Source organism: Folsomia candida, unplaced genomic scaffold, assembly GCF_002217175.1.
Source record: "Folsomia candida strain VU population unplaced genomic scaffold, ASM221717v1 Fcan01_Sc007, whole genome shotgun sequence".
Lineage (NCBI taxonomy): Eukaryota > Metazoa > Arthropoda > Collembola > Entomobryomorpha > Isotomidae > Folsomia > Folsomia candida.
In genome coordinates, this window is record NW_019091199.1 from 2,595,715 (window position 1) to 2,606,137 (window position 10,423).

The 10,423-nt window shown below is 37.8% G+C and overlaps 3 protein-coding genes across 4 annotated transcripts; 2 read left to right on the plus strand and 1 right to left on the minus strand.

Moving 5' to 3' along the window:
* The first annotated feature begins 79 nt into the window (after positions 1 to 79).
* Positions 80 to 2,980, plus strand: LOC110852321 (2',5'-phosphodiesterase 12). The gene is made up of 6 exons (XM_022100358.2): positions 80 to 269; positions 381 to 1,091; positions 1,184 to 1,786; positions 1,894 to 2,176; positions 2,275 to 2,499; positions 2,576 to 2,980. The coding sequence occupies exons 2-6, from the start codon at positions 498 to 500 to the stop codon at positions 2,869 to 2,871; spliced, it is 2,001 nt and encodes a 666-aa protein (XP_021956050.1). The 5' UTR covers positions 80 to 269; positions 381 to 497; the 3' UTR covers positions 2,872 to 2,980.
* LOC110852120 (Bardet-Biedl syndrome 2 protein homolog) lies at positions 2,898 to 8,114 on the minus strand. Of its 2 annotated transcripts, none has more exons than XM_035853797.1 (17): positions 7,981 to 8,114; positions 5,846 to 6,268; positions 5,580 to 5,762; positions 5,438 to 5,507; positions 5,291 to 5,350; positions 5,102 to 5,194; positions 4,892 to 4,959; positions 4,675 to 4,821; positions 4,540 to 4,596; positions 4,406 to 4,462; positions 4,210 to 4,335; positions 4,047 to 4,128; positions 3,908 to 3,978; positions 3,610 to 3,822; positions 3,372 to 3,529; positions 3,157 to 3,305; positions 2,898 to 3,089 (listed from the first exon to the last, which is right to left on the minus strand). In XM_035853797.1, the coding sequence occupies exons 2-17, from the start codon at positions 6,143 to 6,145 to the stop codon at positions 2,989 to 2,991; spliced, it is 1,935 nt and encodes a 644-aa protein (XP_035709690.1). In that variant the 5' UTR covers positions 6,146 to 6,268; positions 7,981 to 8,114; the 3' UTR covers positions 2,898 to 2,988. The 2 variants fall into 2 exon arrangements, with proteins under 2 accessions (XP_035709690.1, XP_035709689.1); XM_035853796.1 differs by lacking the exon at positions 7,981 to 8,114 and adding an exon at positions 6,385 to 7,903.
* Positions 8,115 to 8,152: 38 nt separating this feature from the next.
* LOC110852494 (prostatic acid phosphatase) lies at positions 8,153 to 10,285 on the plus strand. The gene is made up of 8 exons (XM_022100582.2): positions 8,153 to 8,297; positions 8,372 to 8,479; positions 8,558 to 8,728; positions 8,834 to 8,911; positions 9,003 to 9,197; positions 9,262 to 9,594; positions 9,684 to 9,866; positions 10,070 to 10,285. The coding sequence occupies exons 1-8, from the start codon at positions 8,181 to 8,183 to the stop codon at positions 10,154 to 10,156; spliced, it is 1,272 nt and encodes a 423-aa protein (XP_021956274.1). The 5' UTR covers positions 8,153 to 8,180; the 3' UTR covers positions 10,157 to 10,285.
* Positions 10,286 to 10,423: the final 138 nt, after the last annotated feature.

Consider the following 10,423-nt stretch of genomic DNA (forward strand, 5'->3'; position numbering starts at 1 on the left):
CTCAATTTCCCAAGGCCAAAATTCGCATCGCACTCCATTCTCTGTCATTGAATAAAGCTCGTGGCCAGGTTCAAACCTCTCGCACCAATTCGTTTGCAAAAAAAATGTTTTAGTCAACCGGCTCAGATTTTGGTAGCTTTTTTGTTCCTTTATCAATTCCTGGTTATAGTTTTAAAAAAATAATCGGAAGAGTTAGCTTACAATAATTTATTCGTCGTAGGGTAATCCTGATTGTATAAAAAGTGGACATGTCAATCGCCTAATCGTTGGTAAAAATGCACATGATGCAAGCTTTATACTTTTTTGCATTATTCATAAGGTAGTGAACGTTGGCTCTACATATTTCCATATTTATTTACATATTTCCATGTATGTTGAAGATGATCTGAAGATCGGCATCTTGATGAACCAGTTGGTGCGTGCGTAAATATTCTTTGAAGTAAAATAAGGTCGACGTTTCAAATTGAAACTTTCAACGTTTACGATCAGTTGGATTGATGCTGCTGTTAATTCCTCGTCGTACTCATTGTTTGTATAAAATCCTTCGTCCGACAAATCATTTTGATCAGAGTCGAGGAACACTCGCAATACCCACTGTCAAACGTGTGGTAGGATATCATCAAGTTTGTAGATATTATAATACACAAATTTGTAAAATTTCGTGTTTAGCTAGTGTTCGCCAAAACACTATAAGCAAACTTGATACTCGACAACCTGGAGTAACTGCTATGGCGTCGCAAACATCAAGATCAGCAGTTGTGAGATATTCCCCTGGGGAGGAAAGGTTCCAACTTAAATTGATTCACAACAAGAAAGTATTTAATTTCGACAGAGCAACTTCCGACTCATTGGAAGCCCTGATAAGCAGGATAGTCGCAAATATGTCCAAAAAGATGAAATCCTGGGATGGAGTAGTGTCACTCTTAACGTCTCGAAACGGGAGTTGGACCGAGATAGTGGATAAATCTATCCCCGTATCTAAATTACTGCAAGACATTCATCTAGAAGGATCTTTCAATAAGTTAAGCATCAAAATCTCAGAGGAAAGGTACGACGTTGTGTTCAATCCGCCCGAAGTTTTTAGTATCAAGGTGAGTACAGCAGCTTAGAATATCAAGGTAAAAATGTCGTAAGCTATGATTATAATTTATAACGGGAAATTTTTGATTTTTTTGCATTGAAGTTTCTCAAGGGTGCCATTGTAGGATTTCCAATTGTTCCCTACAAAATTGACACTAGTAGTAATTTCGACAAACACGCTTCAAAGTATCACTGGGAGTACTCATGGGATCAAAAAAAGGAACCAAACGTTGTGAAAAAGAAGAACCGTCAGACAAATCCTAATAATTCGACGACGAGTGATGATGACTGCAGTTGGAAGGACACTGGCTGTTCTGAATGCATATTTACTCCTGGGGTAGAATTAATTGGTGCAAGATTGCGATTGACTTTCCTCCCCTCAGATGGGGCGTGTTTTGGACTTCCGTTTACAGAAGAGATACCAGAGTTGGTGACCGCTCTGCCCGTGGAGAAACCTTTACTTGTTGAACGACTTGAACGAATACTGAAACATGGTCCAACGGAAGAGCAAAGAAAAGAGACAAACTTCCTCAGAATTGTTAGCTATAACTGTTTGGCAGAATGCTACGCTACTGAAGAATGGTTCACCTCATCACCAAAGGCATCGTTACCTGCTGAATTTCGACTTCCGTTCCTTTGCAAGGAATTACTATCTTATCAAAGTGACGTATATTGCTTGCAGGAAGTTGACGACAAATATTTCGATGTGAGCTTTTCAGAAATCATCTTAGTAGACAGACATATCTCTGATCAGTTTGGTCTCGTACTGAACTCAATTTAAATTTGTGCATTGCATTTTTTAAATTTTTGCAGAGACTTTTCACTCCATTTCTCGAGCACACACTGGGCTGTAAAGGATTCTTCTCTTGTAAAACTGGGAGTGTCAAAGAAGGCGTCGCAATGTTTTATAACCCCAAGAAATTAGATTGCATGAAAAGTGAGACAGTCGTAATTAACGAACACTTGAAGACGATGCCAATATGGAGCAAACTTATGGAACAAAGTTCAATTGTGGAACGGGTGGATGAAAGGAACTCTGTTCTTCAGGTCTCAATTTTTAAGGCCAAAGCTCAAGAAAATACTATCATAATTATTGGTAAGTAAAATACAATAATCCATTCTAGCTCCTCCTGACTAGTCAATTCTAAAATCTTTCATAATCGCAAAAAAAATATATTATATTTATTATTGCAGCCAATACACATTTGTACTTTCATCCTGATGCTGACCACATTCGCTTACTTCAAACGATAGCATGTGTAGACTATATTGAAACTGTGTCATCCGAGATCAAGAAATTTGGAGAATTTAAAGTATGCGTAATGTTTTGCGGAGATTTTAATTGCACTCCACCGTTTAGTTCGTTTCGATATCTAACAACTGGCAAGATTGATGACGACGATTTGGACTGGACTAGTCGTGCGTAGTTTGAAATACACTTGCTTATTCTCAGTCTACGGATTAAACTTACAATGAAGTATTTTATTTTATTTAGATTCGACGCAAAAGTTGCAACCTGGAATTTCTTTGCAACACAACTTGGAGTTAACCAACTCTGATCCGGAACACGCACTTTCAAATATTACAACATGTTTTGAGGGATGTATCGACTATATTCTTTTCCAGTCTCAACATTTCAACCTGATATCTGCGTATCCTCCCCCAGATAAAACAACGTTAGCAGATTTATGCAATGTTAGCGAAACACGACTTGTGTCCTTGCCAAACTTTTATACCCCGTCTGATCACTTACCTTTGATAGCAGATTTTCAACTCCGGTCAAAGCAATGATACCCGTGATAGTTAACTAATAGTGGTAGGAGGGTATGCGACAAGTCTATATTTATTGCATATGTAAAATTATGTGTGGAAAAGTTATGAAATACAGATTTATACCAAATTTTTAAATTATGTTGCTCCTGATTTAATAATTCTAGAAATTGCTTCGATATTTTTAACACGCAGGGCATCTCTGCATGCAGTGATAACATTTGCTTTTGGCTTCCCAACTGTTTCAAAACAAATGACAATTGACATAGACATAGACTAAAGTTGAAGAAAAAAAATTTATTTTACCTCGAAGCCTAGCTGCTTTTTGAATAATTTGATTAACAGCTTTGATGGACTCTGAAATATTCTCAGCCATGTTGCATCTAATTTGGTGCTGATTGATAAGGTTTCTGTTCGCATCATGGAGCTGCATGTACCACTTTCGCATTCCTTTGCTAGAAAGCATTATGAAATACTTAAATGTAACATGTTTGTACCGGTTGTCCCATTTGTCAACTCACATGTCTCCAATTAACCTGGCGTCTTCGGCCCGAATCAGCAGCGTTTTGATGACGCCTGATTGGTCCGAAATGTCTGCACCTAACCTGTCATTGCTTTCCTGATACTCTTCCACCGCTCTCACAAGATGTGTGATTTCATCAGGATACTCTGCTTCCGTCTAAATAGCATGCGTCATTATGGTTAATGAAAGTTTATTAATTTCCGTAATTAAGTAGCTTTAGTTGGTCAATGTCATGCCTCCAAATCATCAATGTGTAAGAACTGGCACAAACTTTGTACGATATCACCAGCAAGATCCATGTCATTAGTCCGAATTATGGTTGTTCCACTAGTTTCGACTTCAAAACTCAACTCTTGATGGTTTCTTAATGAAATGAATGACACTGAAAATCCAGTCTTGAAGTCAATTTCTTCAGCAAGCAAGAAATTTTGGTTTATCCACATCACAAGCTATAGACATGGAATTTGTATTTAGCAGGAGGTTTGCAATATTCAAACTGCACTTATCAGCAAAAACAGATCGAAAACTACTCACTCGAGCAGGTCTCTCTTGGATTGGTACTCTAACAAAACTGGTAATTTCCTGAGGGTTGGGATCCTTGCACACTAGGTAACAAACCTCATTGTGAGCAAGTGTCATATGCAAACATATTCAAAATGTAATGTTTGTATACCTGCGAACATTGAAAATCTAGGAATTTGTCGAGTCATTTCGAAAACATGAAAATGCTCGCTGTCACTGAATCCAACATAAGCCTATGAATTGTAAATTCATGCATCATTTTAATACACATTTATCTACAACATGTCCGAAATTTACCTTGATTTTGTGCTCACCTTGATATGCAAATCGACCACGACGTTTTTCGGAGGCATTAGCGGCACGCTGATTTTAGATTGAAGAGCTTCTAGCTTTGGATGAACAACGTGACACTCCCCTTGAAAAATCCCTTCAGCAAATATCTACCAAATAAATATAAATAAATATAAATATAAATATAAATATAAATATAAATAAATAAATAATAAATACCAGAGCTGATCGGATTTGGGCGTCATTATTTAGCGATAGAGTGATTTCAATATGAGCCTGCATTAAATTGATATATAAAATTAAATCCAACGAAATAAAAAAATGAATTAATTCAAAATGAATCGAGAACTTACGCCTTTCTCATCCGAACCCATGTTAATGGAGAAAGCAGTTTGAAGCGTAGTTTTCGTCTAATTATTTAGTAACATTGCTTAGCCAGTCGAGCACCAATTCATGCACATTTGCATAAATAAATATATGAAACTCACCGGAATTGCACCAGCTTCACGTTGTCGAGATCTCGAAGATGGGTCTGTCGTCGTACTTCCAGTAGACGATTTCATAGCTCCACTCGCATCATAATTTTTTAATTCTAGCAGCAAGTGATGTTTTTTAATGCTGAGCTCTCGGATAGCCTGACAAAAAAGACCGGAAATCAATTCGTCAATAAAAAATAGTTCGTGAACGTGATTGTTTAGTGAGTACCTCCTGTTCCACATTTGGAGAAATGTAAAGCATTCTCCCGTCATGACTGCTAGGTTGATAAATCCGAACTGCATACAACAATAGGATATTATTATGCAATTGACATATACATTTATAATAATAATAATCAACTTCCATATAAGCACATATTTAATGAGAGAATAACAGATAAATTATTGCAATAATTAGCATTAACATTTCGCCACAAACCTTCGCCTTCGACATCGCAACAAATCAAATGCATTTTTCCATCTTGATTTATGTCGACGGTAAAAATTCCGGCTAAAGGATGATTAAAGTTGTCTGCAATACATAATATATAAAGTAACGGCAAATAATTTCATAGTACGTTTGGTTACAATTTTATACTAAATATGTCAATAATAACCGCCATGTTACCTTTAAAGAGGACTTCGCCATTCTTGACATTTCGGATATCCATTTTTCCATTGCTCCATCCTAACAAATAAATCAGTGGCAATTGGTAGATCAACCACTTGAATTCACTGCTTGGTCTCATGGTCTATAATGTACTTGTGTATATACCTGTGACAAGTTCAGGAAACCCATCGCCATCAAAGTCAAATCCCACAATTGCAAGGGCGTGATTCTTAGACTGTATACATATATCCCAATAAATGTGTGTAAATGAATCTGAGTTATGCAAATAATTTAATATGACGTGTACTTTGATTCTCCATAAGCGTTGCAGTCGTTCGTATACCCCGATGGTCCCATTGGTCAGTGCGTATGCAAAGGTGCTACCTTTTAGAGGAGCTATGTGCGAAATTGTATCTGTTTCTGATGCTTCGCCAATAATTTGATCGGATTTAAAGACGCGGATGTCAAAGTCGTCCGACCCCACCACCATCTATGTGATTTCCGCATTTTACAATGAAATTTTTCCAAGTAATAACAATATCTACATAGCAGTCCGAGGTGGTTGATTTGTACCTCGTTTTCCCCATCACCGTCATAGTCCAGAAGTGCAATTGCTCCTACATTGTCTCCAGTGACGGTCCAGAAAACATCCGTCCCTTCTGCGTCGAAACCTTGAAGGGAGCAGTTGCCACCCGCGATTGCTAACGAGTCTCCCGATCCCAGTTCTACTCCTGACAAGCAGCCCGTCAGAATGCAGTTGACCCCATCAACCACCTCCTTGAAAAAAAGGTCCTTGTTGTTCTCCACGTCGTAGCCAAAGACATTGGTCTGTGTGCCCACAAAGAGGTAGTAGCGATCAGACGTCCGGTACATCGGCCCCGCAGCGATGCAAGTGATGGGTTGATTGATGTTCAGGAATGTGATGTCTTCTGCCACAGCGTCCACACTTTTTCCAGGAATTAACTCATGGGTCTTTTTTAGCTTCAGCAGCAAAATCTGGAAATAAAAAAAACACTAGAGAGATATTTATGTCGCTATTTAGCCATTATGTAGTATAAATATATTCATACATTACTAAAGCTAAATTGAAGAATTTGTCCTTCAATACATACCCTTTCTCCATAAGTGGCACATGTCAGACAGGGACTTTTTCCGTCATATAAACCTATACATACTCTGCCTGGTAGTATTTTATGCCCTATTTTAATGGACAATACTGTTGACCCCATACTCATTTAATGATCCTGATTTTGGTAATGCGTGCAAACCTGGCCTAATTTAAAATTAAATTTATTTACACAAAGTTCTAAGAGCAGAATGGCATTCATTATTCTGTGACTGGAAAAATGTGTCGGGCGCAATTTGCTTGGTATCCAAGCTAAAAGAGCACAACAAAAGTCGCAGGTTACCAGTCGAAGCGAGTTGATGCGGATTCATAGTTCCGAAAATTACATATGAAACTCCAAAATTATGAAATATTCATTGTAAAAATCTGGATTTATATATTCTGCTGTGCAGAATAAGAAATGCATCAGTACATCTGTATGTACACTTCACCAGCAATTCAATGAATACGTTGTAAAAGCAAATATTGTATCATTAACCATCCTGATGATCGCATTATTCATACGGACGTTATTAAAATTTATGAAATATGTTATGTATGGTTAGATAAGTACTTGTAGTTTGCATTGTGGCCAAAGATTTTTTAGTCACATAAATTTCAACCTCAAACTATGTGTTGAAAGGGAAAATAGTTATAAATGGGAAATTATCGCTCTATCCAACAATAACTGCTTTTGTGTGTGTACAGATGTGCATGGGGTTGCTTCTAGTGAGCTTATATACATTTTATGACCTAAAATATATAATTTGCATAATTTTCACCAACTCTTTGGCCTTGAGAAAACTTTGCGTTTGTTTGTTAGCGAGTTTGCAGAAATGAAACATGTAGCGTTTTTTACACAATAATATTGTGCTTGCCTTGGAACAGAATATAGCACCCCATGTAGATTATTATTTTAGTATTTAGGACTGGTTTTGTTCGTGACTAGTTCATCTGTATGATCTGCATCTCAGTAAAACCAAACATACATCATTCCGTTTCCATAAATAATAATAAAAATACACGTTCTAGAATAATCTGGTCTTTGGTCATAGAATTAGACCTCGTTATTACACTCATTTTGTAATTTTCCATTAAAAGACGGGTTTTGGGGGTGATTATCAGCCTCTGCCTTTCTTAGCCACGGATTCAATTGCAAGTCTCGTGAACTAATTGACCAGGCTCATGTTAATGAGGGTGTAGCAGGGATAACAATAAATAAACATGATACAATTGCTCCAGCAGCTTCACCCTCATCGAATATACATATTCGCAAATGACTGTCCATGAGTTGGAATAATATTCTATTTAATGAATTTGCATATGGCCATGCATACATATGTCATGGAACTGGAACAGCCGTCATTTTTTGCCCTTATTGAATTAGCTGTAACCATATTTCATAAACTATCATAGGCAGCTAATAAGGTGCGTTTGAATTATGTACATTTCTCCAAATGTAATATTCTCTTATTTCGAAATTTTATAACAATGCATAAAGACATACGTGTGCAGTTCAAGGGCACACGTGATTTATATTGACAATTAATTTCCAATCAACTGTGCTACATGTTATGCAACTAATGATGTGGTGATGACTAACCTGTTGAATGCAATCAACTAATTGAGGTGAACCTGGACAACTGGACTCGATGATAGTGCATCTTCTTATCTCATTTCAGTTGGCAACAGGTCCCTGTCGTCACAGCATCACCTCCGTCGGCTCCGTCCAATATTGGCTGACTTTTTTTTTCTTTTGGCAATCTCATTTTATTTTTCAAGACTAAACAGAACAAGGGAAAAATGCGACTAGGAACGTTTTTAATTTTTGTGACAATCGTGGTCACAGCTGCTGCGTTGAGCGTAATTCCTCCGAGAAAGGACAAGGCAGATACTGACACGTTGGAATTGGTTCAAATTGTGAGCATAACAAATTCATTTTGGGCTGTATATTACAATTTCTGAATTGCAGAAGTAAATATGTTCAAATTTAGATGTGGAGACATGGCGATCGCACCCCAATTGTGCAGTACCCAAATGACCCTCTGCAGAACGAGACGTTGTGGTTCCCATACGCGACTGGATTTGAGGCCATCACAAAAGTGAGCTGACTATTTAATAAATTTTGAAATGCAGCCTGTTGTAATTTTGTCTTATTTTACCACCTAAATCTTAACTAGAAAGGAAAGCAAATGCACTATGACTTTGGACAATATCTTCGCAAACGATATGAGGGTTTCCTCAGCCCCGTTTACAGCCAGAAAGAAATTTATGTGCAAAGTTCAGACGCAGACAGAGCCATTATGAGTGCAATGAGCAATATGGCTGGTATGTGGCCCCCGACCCCAGAGGTACATATGTATATAACATTAAAATTAACCCTGCATGCAAATAAATATCTACATGAAGATCTGGTTGTACATGTTTACTACAAGTCCACTATTCATATTAATTAGGACCCCAGAAGTGAATGGAATCCACAATTGCAGTGGCAGCCAATTCCGATTCACACGATTCCAAAGAAATTAGACAACGTATGCAAAATAATGATGATAAAGACATTTAATGTAAACATGACATTGCAATTAAAATTAAATGGTGGTATTGGTCCTTCTCTATTCTCAGTTTATCAACTTTGGAGCTCCATGCCCCAGATTCAAAGAGTTGAAAAAAGAGTACACAAATGATTCCCCTTTCGCCAAATCCATCAACGAGGCTCCTGAAAATTCAAAACTCTGCCAATACATAATCAAACATGCGGGAGTCAAGGAATGTGATTTTGAGGTTATCAGCGACATTTGGGACACGTTGAGAATTCAGGTATGTAAATTTCCTGTCACCATTAAAATGGCTAAAGTTGGAGCAACTTAACTTTAATTTCCAGAAAGCTTACAACATGACGCTGCCACCCTGGGTGGCTTCAGTTTATGACCAAATGGAGAGTTTGAGTGCAATTTTCTTCGACTCTCGGGTCCTTGTTCCAACTGAAGAGGCGAAAAGGGTCAAGGCAGGTCCATTGCTAAGCTTCTTGGTAAAAAACATGGAGTTGAGGCAGAATGAGACGAAGGGTGTTGCCAAGATGTACGCCCTCTCAGGTCACGACACCACCAGTTCAATCGCTTTGGGGGCTCTGGGAGTTTTCGATACTCAGTTTCCAAGTTATGCAAGCGCTGCAATTTTCGAAATGCACAAAATACAAAATGAGCACGTTGTCAAAGTAAGTCTGTAATGTTGGCTGATTGGCAGTTGACAGTGATTTACTATTTACACAGGTGTCACATATTAAGCTATAATATGTCTGACTAGGTATTCTTCCGCAATGACACCAGCGTTCCACCGTTTGAGTTTGAGATTCCAAATTGTGGATACCCATGTCATTTGAATAAATTCAAGGAGATCTTGGCCCATATTTTGGTAGATGGAGAGAAATGGAACGAGGTCTGCAAATCTGGAGGAAGTTCCCCATCCGCATCGAAATCATCCGCTTCCGTAAGTGCCAATTAAGAAAAAAGAAGAATGCAATCTCATCAACCCATGCACAACTAACTAACCATACACAAACCAGAATACTCAGTAAAAAAAGATTCTCTAAATTCATCTTTGCTGTGTGACACTACACAATGCCAATAAATCCTCTTAGTTTTTGCAACTTTACCCATACATTTCAACTAAAAAACTTCATTTATTTTAAGGGCGCAATCTCCACAACCGTTCTCCCTCATTTCACATCCCATTTCATCATGCTCATTACCAATTTGCTGCTCATCTCCAAATGGTGAACGATGTCGAAGACTGTTGTTGACTGTACCTCGTCCTTTCGTGTCCTCTCATAATTTAATCTCAAACAACGATTATGCATCTCGTACACATTTTGATAATAAATTGTAACATGTTGAAGTAAAATGGTACAGTTTTCGCATGGAGTGTATCTATAATTTTACAAAAATGTTTCATACAACAATCTCGCATGGGCAACTTGTCCCTTGTTTAAATATCTATAAAACTGCAATAAAAAAGTGCTGTATATGGTCTGAAGCCTGGAGTGA

Excerpts from the sequence above, each read along its gene's own strand:
- LOC110852321 (XM_022100358.2), top strand. The coding sequence starts at position 498 with ATGCTGCTGTTAATTCCTCGTCGTACTCATTGTTTGTATAAAATCCTT. Across the intron at positions 1,787-1,893 it reads TTGACGACAAATATTTCGAT|AGACTTTTCACTCCATTTCT; the intron begins GTGAGCTTTTCA and ends AAATTTTTGCAG. Across the intron at positions 2,500-2,575 it reads CGATTTGGACTGGACTAGTC|ATTCGACGCAAAAGTTGCAA; the intron begins GTGCGTAGTTTG and ends TATTTTATTTAG.
- LOC110852120 (XM_035853796.1), bottom strand. The coding sequence starts at position 6,507 with ATGAGTATGGGGTCAACAGTATTGTCCATTAAAATAGGGCATAAAATA. Across the intron at positions 5,195-5,290 it reads TGGCGAAGTCCTCTTTAAAG|ACAACTTTAATCATCCTTTA; the intron begins GTAACATGGCGG and ends TATGTATTGCAG. Across the intron at positions 3,306-3,371 it reads GCCAGGTTAATTGGAGACAT|CAAAGGAATGCGAAAGTGGT; the intron begins GTGAGTTGACAA and ends AATGCTTTCTAG.
- LOC110852494 (XM_022100582.2), top strand. The coding sequence starts at position 8,181 with ATGCGACTAGGAACGTTTTTAATTTTTGTGACAATCGTGGTCACAGCT. Across the intron at positions 8,729-8,833 it reads TGTGGCCCCCGACCCCAGAG|GACCCCAGAAGTGAATGGAA; the intron begins GTACATATGTAT and ends CATATTAATTAG. Across the intron at positions 9,198-9,261 it reads GGGACACGTTGAGAATTCAG|AAAGCTTACAACATGACGCT; the intron begins GTATGTAAATTT and ends TTTAATTTCCAG.